Source organism: Lagopus leucura, unplaced genomic scaffold, assembly GCF_019238085.1.
Source record: "Lagopus leucura isolate 7727_CA_CO unplaced genomic scaffold, USGS_WTPT01 Super-Scaffold_100159, whole genome shotgun sequence".
In the NCBI taxonomy this organism is placed as follows: domain Eukaryota; kingdom Metazoa; phylum Chordata; class Aves; order Galliformes; family Phasianidae; genus Lagopus; species Lagopus leucura.
In genome coordinates this window covers 21410825-21437741 of record NW_024962335.1, presented here as the reverse complement: position 1 = coordinate 21437741, position 26917 = coordinate 21410825, and the positions used below count along the sequence as shown (strand labels likewise).

At 41.8% G+C, this 26917-nt stretch overlaps 1 protein-coding gene across 6 annotated transcripts in view; it reads right to left on the bottom strand.

The window, feature by feature from the left end:
• DENND5B (DENN domain containing 5B) overlaps window positions 1-26917 on the bottom strand; it is a 111343-nt gene that overhangs the window by 51730 nt on the left and 32696 nt on the right. For 4 of the 6 annotated variants that reach the window (XM_042889578.1, XM_042889581.1, XM_042889580.1 and 1 more), the window contains exons 2-4: window positions 14487-14552; window positions 8596-8705; window positions 2994-3660 (exon numbers count right to left, since the gene is read on the bottom strand). In XM_042889578.1, the coding sequence (XP_042745512.1) occupies window positions 2994-3660; window positions 8596-8705; window positions 14487-14552 (843 nt within the window). The remainder of the gene's footprint in view (window positions 1-2993; window positions 3661-8595; window positions 8706-14486; window positions 14553-26917) is intronic. The other 2 variants (XM_042889579.1, XM_042889583.1) reach the window with 1 other exon arrangement.

Below are 26917 nucleotides of genomic sequence, written 5' to 3'. Positions count from 1 at the left end.
AGATGTTTTGTGAGAAGTTTCAGGTTCCCAGCAGACAGCCAGCAGACTTATTCCATGGTCAGGGTTGTACAACAATTTATGTTTTTACTCAACTGTCAAAAAATAGTCCTTATTCTTTAAAGAATGAACACACTTCTTGGCAAGCCTTAATGAAAAGTTTCCTTCCAACATGGCTGGGGAAACATTAAAAAGTCAGCTTACTTTTTCCACATGTGTTGTTAGCAGCTCACTCACTGAAACAGCTTGGTGAGCTGAAGCAGGTTTTGGCTCAGGGCTCTGATGTCTGGTGTGCTGCACGGCAGCATTACAGTGATCTCTGACTTTGGGTTAATAATGCTTTATTGCTTGAAATCACACCCTGTGGACAAAAGACCATCTCCTCCTAATCTTCTGTTGAATTTGGGAAGGCTTCAGTAAGGCCCAGACCACTGGAAATAGTCCAGAGAATCCATTGTCTTTAAAGCAGAAAGGGAAGGAAGGGTAAATCTGCAATTTTGTTTCAAACATTACTTCCTTTCATCTTCTGCCTTTGAAAGAACCTGGGGCTAAGAAAGTGTTTCTCCCTGATGGATCTCAAAGCTTAGAGAAGCGATTTCAGTAATACCTAGGCCAGTTATATCTCAAAAAGAGGAATGCTGCTTTGTTTTCTCTTTCCGCAATGGCAAGAATGACATTTAGAAACAGTTGCAGCACAGGAGCCAAGCGCTCAGCTATCAGGCTGTGCCAAAACCATGGCTTTGCACTTCACTCCGCATTTCTCACCTTTGGGAACCAGCATTACGATGCCATTTACATAATCCTACAGCTTTCCTAACCCAACTACCCAAGGGCTTTTCTCTATGCTCCATTAGGATGTGTCTATATTGAATCAGGAGGTAAAGGTCATCTCGAAGATATCTCCAGATTTGCTAGTAGAGGGAAAGGAAAAAGATCTGAATTTTGGAGGGCAGAGATGATTAATTCTCACTATCTTCCCCTTAAAACAAACAATCAAACAAACAAAAAAAAACCCAGACCAAAGAACAACCCACGGTGAAAACAGAAACAAGCAAACTCTTGCATTATGGCCAATAATTGGAAGACAACAACACCTATTACTGAATTTCTGATAGAAGCACTTTGAAAGTTGAGTCAAAAATATTTAATGGATATTTTGCATCCATCTCAAGGACTTTCACAAAAGTAATGAACACCCAGGTGCTGTATATCTGCACAGAACACTACTAAAATGCAGTCTGACAAGCAGGGCTTTTTCTTTGGTGGGGTTGGTTTTTATTTGGTAATGCTACTAGCTTCCTCTAAAAACTTCCAGCTTTTCTGTGAGTTCACAAGCAAGGACCAAGGTGAGAATGATGAGCAGGGATGGGGAGGCATTTCAGAAGTGTTAGCTGCTTAGTACTGAACTCCACTGTCAGGTGGCACAGGCCGCACAAATCAAACAGAGGAAGAAAGAGGTAAGCATCCACACATGGAAGCAGAAGGGAGGAGAGAAGCAGCCTAATCAAAACTAACAGCAGGATTTCTGCTCACACTTCAAACTGAGAGCAGCTAAAGCTCTTCATTTCTGGTTCTTGAAAGCAAACCCCTGGAGTTTGTGTGGAGAAGTGCTACACAAAGAACAGACAACCCTTTGAATTCAGTCGTTTTCAGAAATATCCTCCTTCCACTTCCCCCAGCATTTTTCCATTCGGAGTCCTTTATTCATTAGTATTACTTTTACATGCTTCCTGACCTTTTCTTTTACATGATAAAACCAAGTATTCAATTTTGGAGCCTGAAGTTCATTATCTCAAACCACCCATCATACACTGTTTTCAATTTCAAGCTCTCTGGTTTTTTAGATGTTGCTTGAACCACACCTCCTGAGAAGACTAGGTGTGAATATCTTTGCTCATTTTTGTTAGAATTTACTCATACCTTTAAGCTTCATGTTGTTCATAGTAGTCTGACCGAAGTTCTTCCCCCTAACTTCTTCTCCAAAGCATATTTGAATAGTTCAGGATTACAGAAACAGCTTGGGAACCAAAATAATTTGGTCAGGCATCCAGTGAAACTTCATGGAACCTCTTGGACATCCCCTTGAAAGCCATCAGGAAGCTAGAAGTTGATTTGTTTCTTTGTTGCCATGCATGCTGGCTCAGCAGTCACACACACAGCTTTTAGCTCTAATGTCAGGCTCAACCACCAACACACAGAAAAGAGCAACGGAGACTGAAACCTCAGAGCTTGCCTAGAACTAACTAAAGATTCCCAAAACTTACAGGAGAGCATTACAGAAAGAAAACCAGAAGAGAAAAGGTAGGAGCCAGATTTTCAAAAACTTGCTGGCACACTGTAGTGTGTACAGGCTCTGTGCAAACAACCACAGCCAGCACAGCTAGCCTTTGCCAACTGCAGTCATAAATGCCTCAAAAATAAGCACCAGCAATCTTGTCATAAAATACTTCAATCAGGACTGTGAGGGGATGCCTCTGTCTCTGCTCAAACCCAATGCAGCATTAAACCTTCAGCCTCTGAGTGCTAAAAACTATTCACGCTTTAACTAGAATGTATCCCATCATACAGGACAAAAGAAGTCTCACTGAATTTCAATATGCTGCTGAAAGTTCAAAATGAAAGCAGCAGAAGTGTTTTCTGCAAGATATATTTCCTGTATTTCTGGTATTTTTGCAGAAGATAGGATTAGTTTCATGCTGTCTTGCAGCACGATCAAGGGCAGTGTAAGGATGATAATTAGGTGAATTCTATTGCTAGCTGTCACAAGTGATAAATACAATGCATAATTAAACAAGCGGCACCTAGACTGCCTGGAGGAAACAATTATTTAGTGCTTTCATTAGGACAGCCTCATTTCTCTCGCATTTTTTCATTATGTACTTGTGTTTAACAAATCTGCTGAAAACCAGCGGCTTATTATCAGCTCCCACAACTGCAGCTGCCCAGGAACTGCCTAGTGGGAGCAGACCCACGTGTGTCACTGGAGGAGTTCTCACCTTGCGAGTACAGGAGGATCTGCATTTCCAGCAGAACGCAGGTGAAAACCTGGACCAGGTTCTCCAGCCCCAGCAGCTCGAAGACTTCCCGCAGCGGGTAGTCAGAGAGTGGCAGCTCATTGGGTCCCGGTCGCTGGCAGATGATGGGCTCATAAACCCCATAAAACTTCAGCGACCGGCCTGGGGGCGGCAAGGGCACCTCATAGAGTATGTTGTGGATGTAGCTCTCCAGGGGCAGCGGTGGCGGCTGCTGGGAGGTAACCGCCTTGTAGAGCTGGACCAGGAACTTCTTGCAGGCTTGCATGAAGGGCAGAGGGGTGATGAGACATATGCACTTGGAGACGTACAGCGTGTCCCTGCTGATGTCGTAGGAGTTGTACCGCTGGAGCTTGGCGAGGGAGGTGGCATCGCCCTCATCGATGCTGCTGGCCAGGGAGTCCATGCTGCATGAGGACGAGGCGCAGACGCTGCTGTACTGCTCAGCATTGTGCATCTGGTACAGAGTCTGCATGGCCGTGCAGATCTGCTTGCTCGTGACCTCCTCATAGAAGGTGAGCACAAACCCGTAGGTACGAGAGCCATCTTCTCTGGTGATTATGAATGAGTGCAGCTGTGGATCTCTGTTGTCAGCCTGTGTCCTGAAAGACAGCCCTTTGGGCATACATAGCTGAGGAAGAGAGAAAAGAAACAGTGATTTAAGTTACAATTTTATTTTGTTACCTTCGCCTTATGGGCACTTTTCTTTCTTCCACTGCATCATAACAAACTGTTGTTATTAAACATAGTCCTTCTGAAAGGTAACCCAAAAACAAACAGCCTAAAACAGGTGCTACTTAAAAGAAGAGAGAGTCATGACTGATGAAAGCCTCAAAATTACTCATCTATTAAGTCATTATGACCTATCTTCATTACTACTGTGTAGCATTTGTCTCTTTTGTTTAAGCAGCATATGAAGACATTCAGATTTGTTCTCACTTGCATACACTGTGCTCACAGTACTTTAAAATCGAGTTATGCAGAATTCTTGTAATTCATTGATCTTCCCTGATTTTCTTAAAGAAAATAAAGCAGCTGATGGACAGCTAACACATTTACCTTTCTCTGTAAGTACTACAGAACAGCTTAGATTGGCAGAAGGAAGAAGTGGGAAAAAAGTAATCTATGAAAACCTCAGTTTTGATTAAGCATACAGCTAAATGTATCGCAGTGATTACACTGTGCTGAGCGTTTCTTTGAGACACAGCCCTGATGATAACTTGAGGCATTTTTCCAGGCATTCCTCAGCAATTCTATCAGCTATCTAATACACAATAACAAGTACCCAGCAAAACATGTTGGAATGTGCACCAACACAAAACTTCTTATGATCTGAACAAATCAGTGTGCTTATAAACAAAGCTTCCTTCATGTCTTCTATCTGAAGAAAAGGAGAGATGAGAGGGAGACCCTTCAAAGCACTCCCGCTGTTCCAAAAGGTAACACTAGAAGACAGCTGTCAAAAATGCTGTGAGCCTCCATTCAGCTGAGCACTTCCCCTAACATCTCATCCTGACCAGTCCAACAGTGGCTATAGCCTTATCAAATCTGAATAGTCTGAAATCACAGGTTATAATCCCTGCACTATCAGTCACAGATCATATTTTCTTTGCTTTAAAAAAAAAACAAAAACAAAAACAAACATGGATATGCAAATAATAATATATACTGGTGCAAACAAGAAAGGATAAACACCAGGGAAGTTCAGATGACCTGAAACAGTTGCTAAATTTATTTCCTACAAGTCTTAAATGTTATTCTCTCCTCTCTGATACACTCATTGCGCACATACAAAGGAACTCTCACCCATTAAGTTTCTGCCATACCTCAGCATGTGCAGAATATCAATATTTTAAGTCCCTAGCTGCAAACCCTGACAAGGAGACTGCTGGGTTTGACCTCAAACAAGGCATGGGAAAAGCAAGAGAATACAGGAGAGCACTGAGGCAAGGGAATGACCAAGAGCCACTTAAGCTACTGAGATCAAAAGGAATGACCAGCACTCATTTCCAAGCAATGCAGAGAGCTTCACATTTGCAGCTAAAGCGTGAAAACTTTCACCTTAGTGCCTTGGACATCAATCACTCCCTCATAGCTGTGTTTTTATTTATGCCAGAGAAAAGAGTTGGCAAAAAGCATTTTGGATGTTTTCTGTGTACAACACAGAAAACTACACAAGATTGCTGATCCAAGGATTGGATTTTCATTTCCAGAGTATTTCACTACTTACAAGAATATTTAAACATATTTATCAGAGGGAAAATAGGGAATTAAATCATGCTTGCATGAGGCTCATAATCAGCGCTGCCTGAAAAAGCAAAAGGAAGCTGTAACAAAACAGGACAAAAAAATAATCAATTAATCAATACCTCCTCTCTAGAATCGATGAGCAGGAGATGCTTTTTTTCCCCTTAAACACTGAAGCATGAAGGCAGGACGCGTAGGCTGTAATCTCTGCCCTCTGCCAGCAACCACCACTTTCAGATGTTTCTAAACCAAAGGCTCCCCCTGGACCACTGCCCATCAGCATGATTCACCTCTTCTCCATTAGTTCCTCTGCTTCACTTTTTAAGCACCTGTATATTTTTCATGCTCCCAATGTGCTGCACACATCCAGCCTGAGCTGTGGGTGAGGGAGTGGAAAGAGGGAGGAAAGGAGAGAGGAAGGGAGGGAGAGACGGAGGCTTTTCATTGAATTAAGGCTCGTTCTTTCAAAGTAACCTGTAATTATTTTATTTCAGTAGATGAAATTTTAAACAGACAACGCTTTCTTGGACTCCAGGAATATATGTGGTTATTTACATACCTAAAAGGACTGAAGTAGGAGTATTAGTTCCTAACAATTTCACAGCTGCTCTGTACCGAGACCTTCAGTTTGGTTTGAGAGATAACTCACGGAATGGTCACAGAAGATAGCATGTGACAGTAGGCAGGGATAATCACTGAAAGCAGTGTGGGGGGAAAGAAATATTTCCCTATTAAATAGAACTCTGAATACTTTAAAAGAGAGAAAAAAATGACTCGCAGGCAGAGTGATTTCTCAGGACTTCAGGGGGTTATTTTTAAAGTGACAGGATGGTTTCAAAAGGCAATTGAAATTCCCAAGGCATCCAGCAGCGCTGAGTTCTCTCAAGTTAACCTTCAAGGATTTATGCATTTTCTTCTCTGAGGAAAATTGCTTCTGGAAACTCACACAAAGCAAACACACAGGCAGAACTAATACAGCAAGGCAAGATCAGAAAGGCCAATAATTGCCTCAAGGGATTCTGTGGAGGTGGATATTACTTTAAATGATGTTTCAGATCAAAACAATAAAGAAGTTTTCAAAAAGATGATTTAAAAGACCATTAAATATTGCTGCTGTTAGTAAACGCTTTTTTCTTCCCCTCTGAAGACACTGTACATGAAAGCTGTGTTCTTCAGCTATTTGATTTCAGATGAATACAGCTTGTTCAATTATTTTATTTTAATAGTTCTCTCCCTGCTTTTAGTATTCCATTTTTGTCTGACAATGTGATCATACTTTATGAATACGAGACATTTTCAATGCGAGAGACAAATAATGCAGCCATTCCAGCTATCGCCTCTTGCTGTCATATTCCTGCTGCCCAACCCCATCACTCCTCCTCTGATCAGCCCTAATTCAGAGGCAGAACTAAAAGGCAGAAATAGCCTCAGCAGTTATTATCATCCTAACTGCCTATCGAACATCATTCTGATTGCTCTGTGCCTTCTATGTATGCAAAGTAGTACAGAGACCAACCCACATATCACACCATCTCCATCAGAGCACATTTGGAAGCAGAGGACGGAAATTCCCAGCTGTCAGTGGGCACAGTGATTGATACTGGCCTCAGGCTCTTCTCTGCCTTTCTACACATGACTGCAGTGCCACTGTGCCAGCTCTCGGTGTCATTGCTACCTATTGCTCTCGTGTTTTCATGTGAAATACTTGGCACAATTTAAAACAAAATCAATTCCATACAAAGTAAAACGATCTTTGGAGACTTCCAGACCTTCATTATTGCAGAGAAGATTCAAAATGTGAACTAAATGCCATTCAGAATACGTTTCCAAAATCCATTTGGTTTTTGTGTGTTCACCAGGTCTCTGTTAGGCCAGGAGATGCTCCTGATCTCATCTCTGCACCAGAAGCTGAAGTTGATTCTAATTTGAAGTAGCCAGTATGTAGACCTACCATCCTCAAGTCTGAAGCACATCTGAACTTGAGTGGGGTGGGAAGGGGCTCCCAATTTCCCTATTTTAGTTAGGCTAAACAGACAGTTTTTAAAACAAATGGACTTGGATGGACTTGGCTTTAATGATACTATTACAACTGTTCACTTTGAAGTTATAAAACAAGTTATTCTCTGTCCTGGGAAGCTTAACTTACTAAAGGACGGGAGATTTAGATTAGATGTCATGGGGAAGTTTTTTTACTGAGACAGTGGTGAGGTGCTGGAAAAGGCTGCCCAGAGAGGCTGTGGATCCTGGAGATGTTCAAGGCCAGGTTGTATGGAGCCCTGGGCAATCTGATCTAGTGCTTAATCTAGCAGTTGGCAACCCTGTCTCTGGTAGGGGAGTTGGAGCAAGATGATCCCAGAGATCTCTTTCAACTCCGGACATTTTATAACTCTGTGAAACAACAATAATGTGTTGCCTTTGTCAGGAGACAGTCTTAACATGTGCTTTGATGATTTTGGAAATACCCTTTGAATATAAACTCTCTCAGAAAATTTCCAGTGGTCTTTTAATTCTCACTGCCCCTGTACAAAACTTCAGAAATTGTTTCCTCTTCTGTCACTAAGTCTCTTCTTGAGACTTAGCCAGACTGACAAACTCACAAATTCTATGCGGAAAGATGTAGAAAGGATGCACTAGTGCAGAGATACCATAAAAAGTTATCATCCAACAAAAGATTCTTCTCTTCCTTGTTATACAGAGCAACAAGATTTTTTTGAACTGAAAAATTTCACATGAACATTAGTATCTTAAGAACTCCTTGGTTTATCTCCTCCCCATCTGATGTTGGGCATTAGGATACTCCTAAAATTTTTCTCAGAAAGAGTAGTCAGGCACTGGCACAGGCTGCCCAGGGAGGTGGTGGACTCACTGTCCCCAGAGGTGTTCAAGAAACATGGAGATGTGCTACTTAGGGACGTGGCTTAGTGAGCAATATTGGTAATAGGTTGACAGTTGGACTGGATGATTTTGGAGGTCTTTTCCAATCTTAATGATTCTTTGATTTTATGTGCGTCATGGATGACTACACCTTTCTCAGTCAGTTACTGAGATGGAGGTTAGATCTGTTTCATCACACTGTAGATTTACTTAGAACTCATGAGAGAAATACAAAATTTCCTTTCATTTTGCTTGAAAGCACTGTGTATTTTCACAATATCTCTCCCTCTAAAGCAATTAAAGCAGAATGCCCAATGGGTGCACTTAGTCCCAGCAGAAGATCCCTACTGGTTACAATACGAACATTCTGTTGTAAACAACCCAGGAACCATTTTAGAGTTGAAGCTGTCAGAAAACAGCCTGAGAAGAGAATTTCTTTACCTACCATGTTGACAGCATCCTGGTCAAAGGGGTTCCACTCAATGTTCTGAGGATAATGTGCCAAAACCTTGGACTTGAAGGTTCTTCTTAAAGGACTCTGATCGAAATTCTCTCCTACAAAAAATGAAGAAATAATGACTTGAAACAACAGTGAGGCTTCAGAGAGAGCTGGCCCAGGTAGCTTTCATTCACTTCGTTTTTTTTTTTGGTGAACGTGCATTTTCCCAACAGATGTGCAATTCTGAAGGAGAAACAAAGATTTACATTCAGTGTAACCTCACCCTCCTTTCCCACAAAATCTTAGTATAGTTTCAACACAGCTTCCAGTTCAGTATTTACTGCATAACAGTGTATTGCTAGGAGTAAAATAATTGCTGGAGTTTTATGGAAAAAGACCCTGCTATTGACCAAATCTCCATCTTTCTCTATGGATTTAGTAGCAAGAGATAGCTTTACTTAGATGCTGAAAGAGCATTTTCTCTCTAGTGTGTAAGAAACTGCCTTAGAATCAATGAAATCCATGAGCACCTTTCATCTATTACAAATTATTTAAGGCTTCAGTATGGATTATTATTTAGAACACAAGTCCTGCACGAAGATTAAACATTTATTTTTTCTATGTTGAGTTGCAAGGACAGACCTTTTCCACAGATGGACTCCAGAAAGTGCAAAGAGGAAGACTGAAATTAAACTTCAAGCAGATACACATCCAGTTGTCAGCATACTGGGTTTATGTCAAGATGATACTGCCAGTGGAGTTTCTACTACTACAAAGTCTACACTATGCTACACAGTAGTTAAAATAAGAACTAATCTGTGAATTCTACTACCATGTATGGTACTTTTTTAGATACCAGGTTACTAATTTAGGGCTTCTTGCTTTAAAGACTACGGGTAGGTCTTCCCTCTTTGGTTCCTTTCTCACCTGAGAGAGGAGAATGAGCTGAAAACCTTAAGTTCAAAATGTTAAATGTTTTCCCAAAGCTGACTTCACACTCAGAGGTCCCTTTGGAGACTTGTCAGTGTTACCTAGATACTTTTCAAAATATAATCTGTTAGTGAAATAGAATTTGTTTTCCCTAAAAATAGAAATATTTTATTTTCTCCTTCTACTTAAAAAAAAACAGACTTTTTGCTTGCTTGTTTTGCTTTTAATTAGAGGTTATTTTGGATGAAAAAAAATATTCAATTACTTGGCAGGTTCTAAAAGCAACTCCTTATTTACTGCAGAAACGAGTCACTAACTCTTCCCTAAAGGCAAACTGGACTGTGGGAGTATAATTTTTGCCTGTTTAGCTCCATTTGACGATCCAGCATTTCCACAGCTAACGATTTCTAAGTCATGTTGCACAATTCATAGTTCTGCAGTTAGTCTAAAGTTACTGGGGCCTCAGCCTCAGCCATTTGGCACATGCCTTGCAACGCACAGGCTACACAACCATTTGGCTCTCAATGGACCACTTTATATAATAATTATGTATTACAATTATAATGTAAGAAAGCTATGAATCAGTATTCATTCAAACAGATACTTGCAAGAACAGCTTCTCAGTCTTTCTTTTGCAGAGCTTAGAATCTGCTCATAATTGAGGGACACACAATGGAGAAATACACCACTGTAATTCACAAGACACCAATTATCCTGGCAAAGTTGCAAAATTTTAGGAGTGTTGTAAACCATTTGTCATATAAAATAGAGCTTTTAAAGTCCTCACAACTTGGATTTATTTTTTTCTCCAGATTGGGGTGGGAAATAGAAACAGTTAATGAGATTAATGAATGCACAGAAACCCTGAACACACCGTGCATGCAGAGGGCAGAGCCCAACTCCAGTGGTGAATTCCCTTTGCTGCTCCTCTCATGGTGCCCAAACTGTAGCATCTTTACCTGCACAGTGACAGGCAGAGGAAAAGGAGGCAAAGGTCAGGCATTTCTCACATCAATTTTGGGCAGGCTGAAATTCATAGAATCATAGAATCTTTTTAGAAGGAAGAGACCCTCAAAGGCCATCAGGTCCATGCCCTGAAGTGAACAGGAACATCCACAGGTAGATCAGGTTGCTCAGAGCCCTGTCCAGCCTGACCTTGGGTGTCTGCAGGAAGGAGGCATCCACCACATCTCTGGGCAGATTCCTGGAGACATAAGACCCAGCTGTGCCCCACTAAAAGCTGCCATGCCAGGCAAGCTCCAGAGGCAGCCAGCTCTTCCCACTGCTCTGTTCAAATGCATTCAAGGAATGAGTTTAAAAACTTTTCCTCTCAAAAATGTTTGTGTGGTCTTAAGGATATGGGTATCTCCATCCAGTGCTCATTTTTAATACAACTGAGGCAAGTTTCTGAATTATTTTTTTTCTAGCAGTGCAAGTTTCTCTTTATTTTTGTGGATAAACACAGGGGGAAAAATAAGCTTCTAACAACAATATTTTGTGCCTGAGAGGAGAAATGCTCCAAGATGAGTCAGTGCTGCATGTATCCTGGGATGGGAATAGCTGCGAATGGTTAAGGTGTGAGGAGCAATGGCATGGGAATCCGGTCTGCTTCTCAAATTGCTGAAGGTAATCCTTAAATCCACTAAAAATTTATGCATCATAGAAGCGAAGGAAACCAGAGGTATCAGCTAACCTCTATCAAATTAAAAACACGACAGCATTTAGCTGATTAGCTCACCACATTTTTCAAGCTGGACAAACTTCTGTAGCAGCTTGAAGCATAAAACTTGCAAAGCTGTTCTGCGTGCTGTTACAACACTGTGACTGAAGTAGGCAAAATCTACTTCACTACCACTACCACTCTATTACCACTCTATTACCACTCTATTAGGCAACATGTCAGTAGAACAACCTCTCACTTTGATCCAGAAGTTCTTTGCTGAAGCACTGGAGTAAAAGACACAGTGTTACCTGCTGATTCCTCAAGTTTCACAGATAAAAATCCCAGTAAAAATTCTTTGTTCAGTTTTATGCACTTAAAAATACTTAGAAACATTTTTAATTCTTAGTAAAAAACATAATTAATGTGCATGCTAAATAAATACACATTAAGTTATTTTCTAATTAGGCCCTCAGTCTTCCTCATGTGCTTGACATTGTTTACTTTACAGCTGTGAATGGGCAGAAAGGCAGATATCTCATGCTAAATGTGCTTGCTTGCTTCTGCTGAAATTTTGAAGAGCATCTGGATGACTTCATTAAATTTTCTGCTGCTGGTGGAGATCGCTGGAGGCCACATTTCTTTAAAGGTTCCCTTTTTCATGACTACAACAAATATTAGTGAAGTAATCTGTCCAATGCTAATTGGACACTGGTTGAAGAACAACAGGTCACTCAAAAAGCTTTGGGAAGCAATCCTGAAGGCTCCTGCAGAGAAAAAATGCCCTCTTCTCCTGTTTTGGTGGCTCAAGTACTAACCACATCAGATAAAGCTGTACCTATTTCCAAATTAGACCAAATTTCCCCACAAACCTCTCCGCCTATGTGAAACATCTGGACAGGAGCAAGGCATACTTGCCAGTAAGCCACAGTAATTGAGAAAAACCTGAGGTTTTTAACCAGCTTTTGGAGATGACCAACAATTTGTGTGCTGCTGCAAACACTTGCGTTGTTCTTTAGATGTCAGAAGGGTCTAAAACATCCTGTTTGGGAAGCACAAGCATTACTTTCTGGAATCCAGTTTTCCAAAAACTCCAGTGACAATCTTCTAGTAGGCTGACAACATGGATTCGTTTTATCCAGGAAATTAAAAGACACAGATAACTTACCTTTGTAGGGTCTCTGCAGGGTTTGCATTTTACTACTACAGACAGATCTATACATATTTAAATTAAACCAATGATTAAACACACACAAATCACAATTTTCTCTATCAGTGATCAGTACAAGAGAAGAGCCACGAAGCCACACCAGAGGGAATCAATTGGTCCTTACTTAGAGGAGACACAGCACTGCAACCCTCCAAACAAAGCTGCCCGTGGAAAGCCAGGCAGGATAAACTTTCACAGAAGAAAAATAATTTAGGACAGAAACAGCACAGGGGTGTGACATAAAGCAGCCCACACATCAAGGTGAAGTGTTTTCATTTGGCCAAGCCACTCTCATTGACACAAGGTAAGAGGCACAGACATACTGAGAAGGGGCTAGGGGAGAGCCACAGAGAGCAAAACCTTCTTGGCAAACACGAGAAGGAGCCTGGACTGAAGGGTATGTTATGTGATGCATTTTCATCTGCCTCAGGCTTGAGCCGAGGAGTCACATGGCAAGAAAAATTCCTTCAGCTCTGAGAAGCTGAAGGATAACAGTGAATTGTCATTAAATCTACCATGTTTTTTTTAAGTGCTTGCTTACTAGCTCCCAAAAGAGGATTTAGCAGGGCACATTAAGAATGAAGCAAGTATCAAATGCGAATTGAATCCATATTCTAAAATATTAATGGCCAGATAACGGTACTGCGAATACAGGCAGTAACGCTGTTTGAATGTGTGCTACCCATTCATGCAAGCAGCACAACCTGGTAGGGTAAGCTGCCTTCCAGAGACAAGTTAAGAAGCCAGTTTTGAATAGAATCCTTTCACCTTCAGGACGCTTTCAAAAATCAATTGAAGTATTTCTCAAAATCCTGTGAAATGCGTCAGATTCACACATTTCAGTTCAGTTTCAATTGGATACTGTGTGTTATGTAATGTGGTTCCTTCCCTTGAAGGCAATCATTTTTAAAGGGCATTTAATTTCAAATTAAAAGCAAATGATGAAATGATGGATGCTAGATCAAGAAAAAAACATGCTAATTTCCTTTCAAAGCGAGATAAATTCTCAAAAGTAGAGAACTAAACATCTCTATGTTCTGGATGAACAATAAAATTACTAGGAAAAGTAAGCTACAGTTGTGAGGTTGTCAGTCATGATGGCTTTCACATGAGTGATCATATTTAAAAATTCAGTGATGTTTTAAATCCACTACAGAGGCATACAAAAATACATACTACAAATGCAAAGGCATCCTCCAACCACACCCTCTGGTCCAGGGAATGTGTACTATCTGCTGGTCCTTACAGGCTCTGGAACGTGGACAGGAATGCTTATGACCACCGAAATAAAAATATCTTTTATTCCTTTAGAGGAATGTACTGAGAACACAAATGTGCACAGTTCTGTACCACATGGCAACAACCTCTTTGATAGCTATTTCTAATTAATCCAGCCATGTTTTCCCTGCAGGCTGAACTTATTGGATAACAGTGTGATCCTGCATGAGAAGCAAGCAATATACAGTGTGCAGGTGGGGACAACGTGAGGACAGGAATAACAGTGCTAATTGTCAGGTTCAGGAATCAGTTATTTCAAGCTCTGCTGCTCTTCTTTTGTGCTTCCCTCATTACACTGGGGCAGCAGTGGTTAGCTACTCAGTACTCAAGGACACGAAATCAAAGGCACTGTCTCCCACCACTCCTACCATGTATTCTCTTAATCTTGCGGTGGAGGAGGGAGATGATATGAACAGGACTGGGACAAGGCAATCTAAACAGTTTTTGTTTCAAAATTTTTGAATCTGAGTTTATTCAGAGCACGAGCAGGGTCTACCCTACCTAGTAAAACTCCTGATGGATTTTTCAATATTTCAATGACGGGTCATATTTAAGCTGGAAGACATAGCGGGTTGTGTATCGTGTGTGTTCCTCACACCACTAGTGGCATTTCTTGGGAGAGGAGAAGCACATCTGCCAAGAGAGCTTCAAGGAAAAGAATAAAATTTACCAGATGTTGATTTAAGTTAGGTAAAAGGATGAAAAAGGCCAGCATTTTTGTTTTTAAGCTCTGATCCTTAGTTTGATTCAAAGGTGGAGGACGGAAAGTAAAGAAACACGGAGGGCCTGTCGATCGCTTTGTCCTTCACCCCTGTTTACCTGAGGCTTTGTTTGCAGTATCTGAGCTCTTGCCATGGAGATCTGCTTCTAGCCATTTGTACAAGACTACACAACACAACAAAGAGAGATAAAAAAGCAAGTATGAGCAACATGAAAGACATACAAGTGTACTGGAGGAAAAAATGAACACAAATAGGTAAAACAGGCAAACTGTCCCCTTCACAACCTCTCTTCCCCCCACTAGCGACAAAGGGTAAATACATGTGACAAACAAAAGCTCAGTGATTGTTTCACCACAAGGCTGTTGAACGCATTGAAAGTAATTGTAGAAATGTCTGTCAAAATTAGTAACAAGATTAAATTCTAAGCACTTCAAACAGCATGCTGTCATATAGTTTCCCTATTATGAAAGGCTGCTTTGCTCCTACATTAAGATATTCCAGAACCTGGGGAGAAAAAAAAAGTTATTTTAACTGGTGTTGAACTGAGGCCAAGAGGTTTTTTTCAGTATAATACTGTTAACTGTGTAGTTACATCATCAATACAGTACTGGATGACATCTTCAGGACTTCAGGAAAAGTTATCAACTGCACAATGGAAATTTTGAAGAGAATTATTAGGGTGCTTTTAGATGAAGTTTTGAACACACGAGCTCTTTATAACTTGGATGAGCAGTTTTAATCTCTTTCGGTTACATTTACCCCACCAGGCACCTGTAATGATAAACAAAAAGGGTGTTCTAGCACATCTGACCGAGGTTTCTCCCAACTGTCTCGCTCCTCTCCTGCAGCAAATCAAGAATGCTTTCACAGCCACCGTAGCGCTCTTTCATCAAGCAAAGTCTTATTCTTAAACTGCTCAAAGGCAATTTGTAATCCCCCTCAACTTTAATATATGCTTTAATGTATAAAAATTAATTTAAGCTGAAACACCATTGATCTCTCTGTTCGTTCCATTTCTAGGTGTAAATTCAGAAAGATTTCCACTGTTGCCCTTCCGCTTGAGCTGTTAACCCAGGCACCAGTTCAAAGGACCCACATCATTCTGTCATGTCTTAATTTTCTGGAAAGCAGCCTCTACAGAGGGCACAAAAATAATTCCAATAAATAGATGAGGATTTGTGTTTTAGGAATTTTCGTTTGTTTTTTTTTCCTTCAGGAAATACATAAAGATAACCCATATTCGTATCTGCAGGATGATTTCTTCCATCCAGGTGCCTTAAACTTTTCTGTTCTATTTTTTAACTCTCTGAACTGGAATAGTTGCACAGATATTTAAATTAAAGGAAACAGAACAAGAAATTGCCTACTGCTTTTTTGGAAACACATAGTCAGATCATGTATTTAGGATCCTGGTACAGAATAGCACAAAAAGCACAGCAGATTTTTGACACAGGGATGCATTAATGGTTTCTGCCATGACCAAGAGTCCAAACTCTCCTGGTCAACAGCTACAAGGCAAAGCTGGCAGCTTCCTTTTCTGTCTGCCCCATACCCACAATGTTTCTACAGCCATTCTGACATGCTGCCTTCACAGCTCTCCCTAAAAGCCTTTTCCAGAACTGTCATTCACCAATTTGGCCTGAGCTTCCATAGACTTGACCAGAACCTTTGCAATAGGAAGAGCGAAAAGGAAAAATGTAACTCATAAAGAGGTACACAGCCCGATGTGCAGGGCAGGTTCTGCTCTTTCTGCCCTTGTTGACCATTCCTTCCAGCCATACAAGAAACCCATCATAACAGGTACGCCAGTTCCTGCACAAGAACTGCAGAAGAAAGTTGACAACAGTGATGCAAGCACTCAGCCACAAACACAACAGTGCAAATTCTTTATACAAACGCAAGGCAAATGGAATGTGGCTACTGCCATGAAATAATTACACCTTGAATAGGCTCAGTTTGTCAATGATCCTTTAAAAATGGAGATTTGTTCATATATAGCTATAGTGCAAGTCAAATCAATGAGACAAAGGCTTAAATCTAGCAGTTTAGTTTGCCGCCACCCCTTCTCTTCTGGCCTTGATTAAGATACTTAACTATCTGCCTACAGAGCAACGTTATACAGCACCAGCTCTGCCAACTTCTTAATATAGCCACAGTCCCAGCTGCCAGCAGGCCAGATACATCCCACTACACCAGAAAACTAGTATGTTACACATTTTGCTTGAATTATAGTTTGCATAAAATTGCATCATAATCCATCCAATTCAAAGAATCATGGCTTAGATTATGCCATCTGGGGGGAACTTTTTGCAGTGTGTTGAGGGGAATTTAATAAATGCACATGGAGGCACAGTGTGACTACACAACTGGCATCTGCTCCCAATGGCTGGAGCCGATTAACAGGAAACAGTGGATGGGGTGTAAAATTGGACCTACACTTCTAAATATAGGGGGTTAGTTACCTTTCAGGCCTTGCATTTTTATATACTCATATCTCTCGTTCGTTTTGTTTACTTGATGTGGAGTGAGTGAGCATCTGTATTAATGGAGAAAACAACCTCAGCAAAAATTCTGCTGGATTTTTGGTTAGTTTCAGAGCATCACATATCAGTATTAGTCTCCCTTTATCCTTCAGGTTGGCAAATTTCAGGTGCTTCCTTATCTGAAGTCAGAAGCAATTTCACAAAGCTGCACCTACCCAGCACCAGAGTGTGAATAACTTCACAATAACACCTTCTGTCAGAGTAATTAAGCTCAGCTTGCAAATCAGTACAAAAAAAGAAAGAAGCTTAATTTGTCCTGCACCATTCTCAGCACTAATCAACACTGTCAGAAACAGAGAAGGAAGACGCCTGTCCAGAAGCTCTGACATCCAGCTATGCACTGTTTAGGCTTATGCTTTATAGCATCTTCCTTTTTACTCATCTCACACAAACTTGAGGCTTTGGCCTTCAGGATGTAGCACATACACTGGGCAACAGGCATTTCTGCTTTCAACTGGTGGGGCAAGAGGAGGGTGCAGAGAGGACACAGAGTAAGCTCACTGTGCTGAGTTACTTTTATCTGTGGCCTTCACAAGGAAAGGGTTACACGGAGGCAATGCTTGCTTCTGAAGGGTTGCAATTCCTAAGCTTTAGGAAAATTCAGTTACATGTGTTATTGATGGGAAGAGGTTCTAGCAGAGAAATATCTTTGCTTCTTGTAATCAGGAAAGCTCTTTCATTGACACTGAATAGAAACATTCTTTTGTGTAGCACAAACTGACCTTGTTCAAGAAACTGCTGTTTAAGCTGCTGCCAACAGATAATCGTCCTTGTAACAGCCTCTGAGGGCCAGTTTTCCACCAGTTCTCAACAACTGAATCTTTTAAGAAAGAGACAAAAGTCTTTCTACATCCTGAAAATTCACAAGTACCCGCAGGCAAGGTGAAGGTATCAGAAGTTCTGGATAGAGAAGTGATAAGAGAGGGATGAAGGCACGGGCAGATAAGGACCCATTGCCCAAACAGCCATATGGCTACTTTGAAGCTGATGCTTCTATTTAAGAGCTGCCCAAGAAACCACTACAATTTGGAGAATGCTCTCATCCATATTACAGTAATTGGAGATCCCTGTATTGCTGCAAATGCTTCTACTGAAGGCAAAACTGACATGAAAGGAACAAAATGTTTATAACAAGGTGCTGGGTGACACAGTTCTTATTGGCTCCTGAAAAGAAAACCCCAATGGTTTTGTCAACTAAAAATGTTGGAACATTGTAAAGAAGAACAAATATCATCATCAGACTGGAAGAAAGAAGTCCTTGTAAGTCTTCAATTTAAATGCCTCTTCTGCCACAAACATCTTTGCAAGAACCTACAGGTCTTGGTCAAAACCACCTGTGTTTAGAAACTGTTTGAAAATCATGCTGCTGTCAGTGAGTTTACACAAAAGGAATAGTTCAAAAGTTATCAATGTACAGTAATCACACATCCAAGCCACATGAAAAACGTTCTGTATGCCTTAAGTAAACCATGACTAGTTAAATGGAGATTCCTTCTCCACCCCTGCAACGCAGCAGAGCTCTATACATTTTTGAGGCTTTTGCTTTCCAAAAACCCAGCCATAAACTTTGGGATAAATCTTCTACTGTCATCAAGAAAGTCTCTTAAGGAATGAAGGTAGAGTCAATAGAGAGGCAAAGGAGTACGTGAAAAGAGCACTACATCTTGAGTCTCTTTTGCCAAAACCCGATGATACAAAACAGAGTCTTGCTCCCTCTCCTCCCGAATTTCCTCTGCTCCAAAGTAAATGCAGACACTCATGGAAAAACAGTACAAGTTTCTGGAAAGTCTTTATTTTTTATCTTTCTGAATGTAAAAACACCATGCAGAGTTGCAAAAGGAAACAAGGATCATTTCCTGGCCTAAAAAATGGTTGAAAAGAGCCAGTGGAGCCCTGAAGGAGGAGCTGGATAGATGCACAAAAAAGGAGTGTAAGAAAGAGAAGTCCAAACTCATTTAAAATCTGCTTGCTAATTGTCCACCCAGTAGAGATAGAAGCAGCAGTGAACAGAGATCTGAATAACTCTAAAATTAGCTGGCATTAAGCAAATACAGCAAATATTTTCTCTTTACCAATAATCTCTTAGTGCCTGGGACTCGGGTTATTGGCACAATAAAAACACACAGGTAGAAGGCATGCAATTTGCTGCTCCTGTTTTTAAGGAAGCATGAGCTGTTAGCAGCTACAGAGAGGTTAATTCAAAAACAAAGCATGTAGAGCCACTGTGGGCAGACGTGAGAGCTGTCCTGGACACTGCACACATCTGAATGCAAAACAGATAGGAGTCATGCTATCCTTTTAGCATGAAAAGGAATCTTGTGGCATCAAACAATGTTTTGTGCAATGGAGCAAGCTGTGCCATGCTGCTGTTTGGAGTGCTCTGTAACTGTTTCAGTATATATATATGTATATATATACATATAAAAGCATATAAAAACAATTTATATTAAGCAGATCAAGACTGGATCAGGCATGGATTGCATCAGAATTGAACACACTTCACACTTATGGTCTCTGTGAGACCATAAGTGCGTCTCTTGGAGACATTCAATAAATGCAGGGAAGTGCATACAAAAGACAAGAGAATTAATAAAAATGTATGGGGATAGCAATGTAACTGAAAAGAAAGGTGGTAGTTCTTGGTGGGACAGCATGGGACAGCTGAAACTGAGCATCCAGTTACAGAAAATAAGAGCATCATCCTTTTGCACGATGGGAGAAGTTGTTATTCCTTTGATTAAAACAGAAGAGGGTTATTTATTACATAAGCCTACCAACTGAGGAGCATTGCACCATGTAAGAGAGAGCACAGGTGTGATGTATTCACAGCCAGATTTTTGTGCATGCTTTCTCTTTCCCTGAGAGGAGGCTGGCAGGAATGCCCTTTTATGCATTCAAATGCTGTTGCATGCATCCAGGGTCTCTTCCCATCTTTACTAAGCAGCCTACACAACAACAGAGACAGTGGTCCTAAAACCTGGACTCAGCTGTCTCTAATTCCTCACAGCTCTGTGGTAGCACGCCAGTGCCTGCATTGCTCCCAAGAGACTAGAGTTCCCATTTCAAATCAAACAGGATGCACACATGACAGCTGAAAGAGGCAAAGGCATCTGCATCTCTCTCCAGGGTCCAACAAGTTTCTGGTGATTAATTCTGTAAGATGCAGATACACCAAGACCATACCTGATGGATAGCTCCTCTATGCAAAGCTTAACAAGCAAGTGTGCACCGCATTAAATATTTACATTAAGGAAACAGTTCTTTCTTTGTGGGGGATACTTACATAGGAAGCACACACAAGGGAAAAGACCCAAACTATAAATATTTGTGACAGCAAGTGACTCAGATCTCAGCAATTATGCAGCTGTGAGGGTAGCTGGGCACAAGTATTACTGGATAAAGTAATTACACAGAGCTTGCACTGTTGTTATCAGACTGAAAATACACCTTCTCGAAAAGGACTGTAAGATGACTGACTAATATTAGGTTACCACAAGCTGCAATTAATATTTCAAGCGCTTCACACGTATACAGGGAGTCAGCCCAGTGGAGCTGCTCTCCAAGTAGTCATAAAAACAGGCAGTGCATGAGGGGAACAGAACCTCCCTCTGAAACCAAAAGGAGTATGCAGGATTAATCTGACCACTTACACTCATTTTACAGCCAATAACTCAAGGGTCAAAGGATTGCAAAATACCCAGATTTCTATTTATTTATAAACCAAAACAACAAAGCTTCAAAAACACATCTTTTTTTTTTTTTTTTTTTTTGCCTATAAAAAGCCACTTGCTGCTTCTTAAAGTAAGACTCTGTCCTGAGCTTTGAATACAGCAAGGTTTATTCTGTGATTATACTGGCACGACAGCCTGAATATGACATTTTAATACAGAAATGTGAAGCTTCAACCTGAATCTGTATTCTGTAGCATCACAGTATCTATTTATAAACAGCCTGAGGAGCCAGGTATTTTTAAGCCAGCAATAGAATTAGTTCTGGTGGGACTTCTGGTTAACCCCTTCCCAAACTAACCATTCTCCAAAGGCTAGGACACATCGTTTGGCCACCTGCCCCAGCAATCTATGCTCTCTGGTGTGTGTGCCCAGGCAGTGTGACAGGCCCTGTGGTCCCTGCCCATGGCGGAGATCCCACACCATGCTGGGTCCAGCTGCAAGCTAGCACTCAGCCCAGCTTCCATAGTGGCAGGAATGCATCCCCTGACAGCAAGGGTGCAAGATGAGCCTGTGAGAACTGTGTGATGGCACCATCCCACATCATCTGCTCACCCATCACTTCCTTTAAAGAGACAATGACTTCTGATGCAGTCCATAGGGCAGTGGACTTTATGACAGCAAAACGTGAGCCCTGTACAAGTCCAGCTTCTCCTCCAGTCTGGCACAAGGGGCAGTTGCCCTACCCAGATGATAAAAAGCCAGACTCACATGGCTCTGCAATGTCACCCAGCTGACAGTGTTATAAAGGCTTGCACGTAGGTAAATAACACAAGTGCCTCATCTACCTGAACTGTCAGGGCTGAAGGAGCAACACCACCACCACCGTTATCAACAGTGTACATTTCCTAAGCCTTTTTAGTTTTTGCTTTGAAAATGCATTTAATCACAACCTTGTGTGAACCTGCAGAAGCAAAAAGGACTTATTTTAAGACATGTTCTGTCCTGACAGAAGGTCAGCTTTCCCCTTCCCCATACCCTTCTTCTACTCAGTATTTCAGAAATCAGGCTCTTTTCAAAAACACTGCATCCCGTGTGGTCAAGTAAGCAATTTACAGAAGAAGTGTACAGCAATCGCAAAAGAATCACAGAATCATAGAATCACAAGGTTGGAAATGACCTGTAAGATCATCTAGCCCAATCGTCTTCTCATTACCACTGCTACCACAAGCACTAAAACATCTCTCGCAGCTCCTCATCCAGACGCCTCTTGAACACTGCCAGGGACAGCAACTCCACCACTTCCCTGGGCAGCCATTCCAATGCATGACCACTCTCTGAGGGAAAAGGTTCTTCCTCATGTCTAACTTAAACCTCCTCTGGTACAACTTGCAGCCATTTCCCCGGGTTCTGTTTGTTGCCTGGGAGAAGAGGCCAAAGCCCTCTTCACCACAACCTCCCTTCAGGAAGTTGTAGAGCACAAGGAGAGCAAAGGAGAGCTCTGCAAAAACACCCAAAAGATCATTTCTACAAAGTCTTCTGAGAACAATCTTTTTAGCGGAAAAAATGGGGAGAAAATTGCCCAAATTCCTCTCCAGCTTTAACCAATACTCTCAGTCCTGCAAAGCTTTTGTTTCACCAGCTCAGGCATCTCCAATGCGGAAGGGCACTGGTGAGCTGATCCAGCTGCAGGATACCAGGAAATGAACAGAGGGATGGAGTGAAGCTTCCTACCTTGACCTGGATTTGTTCTTTTCACCCATTTCATCATGCCTGGACAAAAGCTGCAGGACGGTGGGAAGTAAGTGGTGAAGGACAGCAGGAGGAAGGGGCTGCACACACTTGCACTACCACCCAGAACAAGGGAACATATTCCAACAGAAATGTATAACCTCAATAAATGAAAAAAGGTAACCAAGTAGAAAATCCCACTTTAGAAAACAATAATGACATTTAGAGTTACGTACAAGGGGAAAAAAAAAAGAGAGAAAAAACAACAACTCACAAAACCAAAAAGGGATTTATGCACACGTGCAAGCTCCATAAGAGTGTTAGTAATTGGGAAACTGAGGTCTGGACAAGATGGGAGCCATGGACATAATGCTCAAGCAGGACAGCCTGGGCTGGCAGGCAGAACCGCAGGCCCCAGCACTTACCACCACAGGGATCTGCTCAAACAGCTCTCAGAGAGCCTTGCTGCTCTCTCCAGCAACTGAGTTTGTCACCAGCGAGGTAGGGGAGAGTTAGTTCCAGCATCCCTTTAGCTGCCATCTGCGCTCCCGCAGGAAGGGGGCTCAGACTTGTCAAACGGCTTGAATTAAAAAGCGCAGGGGCAGGCCAGCATCAGAAATGGAAAGAGGTGGTGATTTCAGGGCAGCAGCCTGACATTCCCGGCTGCCAGCACAGCATATGGCATGTGGTTAAACATGAGAAACAGGCTCCAGAATCCACTGTAACATCGCATTTGGGAAAGTCATTTCTGAAGGTCCAGAGACTGATACAGAGACTGTGAAAAAGTGGCTATTTGTTTAGAAAAAACGCCAGTCCTGGAAACTGGATAGAAGAAAAAAATTGGAATTTCTGCTACTGGCCCGCCTTTTTTTAAATAGCAGTTCTCTACATTTGTCAGGGAAAAAAGTAAAACAGGATTAGCATGAGCAAAGCAGGTAAGATGTCACTATAAGGTGTTAAAGAGAAAAGAAAAAAAAAAAAGAGGATCAAGAGTGAGGAGGCATATTCTGCACAGCACAGTGGTTTTGCTCTGCTGTATGGGAGATAGGAGTGAGGAGGCACCAGGTCCAGCCCAGTCCCAGCTTCTGCCTCACAGTTCCACAGAGCTCCCACACCAGCCAGGTTCTCTCTTGCTCACCTCTGGCAAAGTACAACAAGAGCACCATCTGTCCAGCTAATAACCCACATCCAAGGAGATCACAGCAGAGCAGACAGACTACGTGAGCTTTGCTAACAAAGCACTGCATCTTGCACACACCCTCACACCCAGGACAAACACATTCTCACTATGACCACAAAGCTGCCATCTTGTGTAAGCACAAGGCTGGGTACAGCGGCCCCTTCTTCACTATAGCCTGAAGGATTTTTCTAGCAATAACAGTGCTCTGAAAGCTGTTCTCTTCCTCTGTCTCTGCTCATCCAAGGCGAGTTTGTCAGTAATGATTTTTCTCTAAGGAGCAGGATTTCTTATGTTGCGTAGCTTATAATTAATTGGAGCATCTTAGGCCAGAAGGTCTGCCTGCTCTAAGTCAGCTTCCTAAATAGCAACAACGCACTTAATGTGTCAGGGACAAAGTTCAAAAGTTCATTTGGGCTTAGCTCTGTACTAGAAAACAGTTCTGATGTGCGAATTTAGGCAGATGCAGATTTACCTAGGAGTTTAGGAGGACTAAAAGGCATTTATAGGATGTCTGTGCCTGCTCTGGATAATAAAACAGCAGATCAATTTTATGTGGTTGAACAATTAATAGAAAAGGGATGGCACATGCAGAGCTGACTGACTGACAGACAGACCCCTAATAGACTCTGAAAGAAAGCTAGAGGATTTTAGGCACAATATTATCCAAAACATGGACATGTGATTGCAGGGGACAAGAACAGAGGGTATCAAATGAACCAGTCTGGAAAGCACCCCTGGAGGTCCCTGGTCCAAACTCCTGTTCAAAGCAGGCTTGGCTTCAGAGCTAAATCCTGTCACTCAGGAGTCAGACAGAAAACATTTCTGAGATGAAAAACTGCCAGGACAATTCAAGAGCTGTGCGGAAGGAAGAGCAAAGCAAGACTCCAACATTTCAGCATCTCTGGAGCGAGAAACACAAGTTCGGATCTCTCTGACAATGCTGTCAGCACAAACCAGGAGGCACTCACAAACTCGCAGTGTAAATAGCAGGCAGGTAAACAAAGACTTAGAAGAATCAGAGCTATGAATCTCCCCTTGTCCAGGCTCAAGTCTTGTATCGGAAATACTCCCATCTCCCAGTCTCATGCTACTTAGCACTAACATGTTTGACAAACAGTAGCATCACCACATCACTTTTCAGCTGGAGACCACACAGTGAGCTTTGTCATTTCCCTGCCTTGCCTCTCCAGGGGAAGGAAATCCAGCATGCTCAGAGGTACGACCACTACTTCTTGGGCATGCCATTTCACAAACACTGCGCAGTCCCTCGCATTCATATCTGTGGTTGTGTGGAGCAAATCACACCGACTCCTCAGTGCAACGCTTGCTGCCGTGGCAGTTGGTTAGGGACTCTCACAACAACAAGACCCAAGTCAAACACTGCGTACAGCCTCTGTGCCCTTCTTTGCCCAGCTGCATCCCAGGCAGGACTTAGGCTAATCCTTCCTGAACAGCCCCGTTGCTCCTGCCTTGCTACAGGGCAGCCTTTCTAATATCGGTTTAATGCTGATTAGTCCCGACACAATTCTGGTGCAGGCTTCCTGCCAGGCAAGGGAATGAACAAAATTGGTTTGTGCACAGGCCAGACGACAGCTGCAGTCACTCCAGCCCAAATCTGTTGAATAAGAACCGTTTTCTTGTTTACCAAGATGAGGCTAAATTAGCCCAGCATGAGACAGAAGGACAGAGCAAATCCTAGGAGCCAGTGATGCCAACCTGTTATGAAGGTGTGAGATGCAACTGTAAGGCCCCTGGTCTTCATGTAAAGCGTATCCCCAGCCTGGGTAAAGTTAGGGGTTTAAAAAAAAGATGACTTGAGGTAAAAAATTACAAGCAGAATGCCCTCAGTTTCCAGAGACTGAGTGACAGAGTACCCACTTTATCCGGAGCATTTAGTAATTATTATTATCATTAATAAATGACCCAGCTCCAGAAAGAGAGAAGCCTCCAACCTCTACAAGTCCCACAGTTTCCTTAAGGCCATGCTCTCACTACTTCTTTTTCCTCCTATTCTGTGCTGAAAGATTGGAATCAATCTGTATCCAGACAACTTAAGATGCCTATATTATATTGGACAGCAATACACAGTTTATGAAGTACACAGACATCTGCAGATAGTTTCCAATGAGAAGCTCAACACGCTTTCTGAAGTCATTCTGGTACATATTTAAGGATGGATCATCCTGAGGTGCAAAACCACTCAGAATGGCAATCTACTGTTCAGATCACAGAATATCACTAAAATTAGAATGCATCAATACTGAGAGAAGCAGTGCAAGCAAAGACTCATATAAATGATTGCTACTCTTGGTTTGGAAATAGGAAAAGGAAGAAGAGTTGAGAAAGAGTTCTGAAGAGAAGAATTCAAGTATTTATTTATTTATTTATTTATACAGGTGCTTATTTCTTGTCAGGTTTGGCTAAAACTGTGTTATGCTTGTCTGGATAGCAAGAGGTTAAGGGTATGCCTGTTGTTTGTACAACAGAAGTCTGAAAATAAGTTTCTGTCATCACTTAGGCAGACATTTATCTGTTCCTCTCCTTGGAGAGAGCCTTGGGCTACTACGGCCTTACTCTCCACATGCAGAAGACACTCAGCAATTTCTAAGACGCTCTAAACAAATCTTACAAAGCTACCAAAGCTTCTGAAATAAGATGCCCTTGTCAGTAGGTTATCAGTAAGTATCTGCAAGCTATACTACTTGCTTTTAAGATGCAGAAGATATCCTGTTTAGAAGATTTACTGCACGTGAGCAATCTATTGATTTGGTCTGAAGCATTGCCTAAGATTGCAGAACGAAGCACAAACCTCTTGACATGAATCACATCATCTGCCCAGAGGCAGCACACGCACGGAGTCAACACTTGCACATAAGCTGTGTTCACATCCTTATTTTCAGCACAGTTGGTATTCCTCAGGCTCTTAGAAAAATGAACTTAATGGAAAAGTAAGAGTGCTGAGCTCTCTGGCCTTGAAAAACTTCAAATCCATTTCCCAGAGTGGATTCAGCACCATAAATGTTTTCTTCTGTGTATATGAAAAGCCTGGCTTTAGCACTTCTAGAATTGGCAGGTTACTGATTGAGGGCTTATGGATTTGTTAAGGAACTTGTCCTTTGGCCTCAGGCTTAAGTAACAGCTTGAGAGCAAGGACTGGCACACATATAGCTGTGGAGCAGGCTCTGTATGGTATCTCCCAAGTGATATGTCTAGCCAACATAAAGCAAGGAGACCCCAGCAACCAAGGGCAACAAGGGAAGGATATTCCTTATTTAGGTTTACTTTATGTCACCTGCAATATTCCAACAAAGTAATCTGCTATTGTAATTATGATGTCCTTTTAAAAATACATTTTTTCCCTGTTAACAGGATTCAGGTCCCATAGGTTCTTAAACAGCAGGAAGAG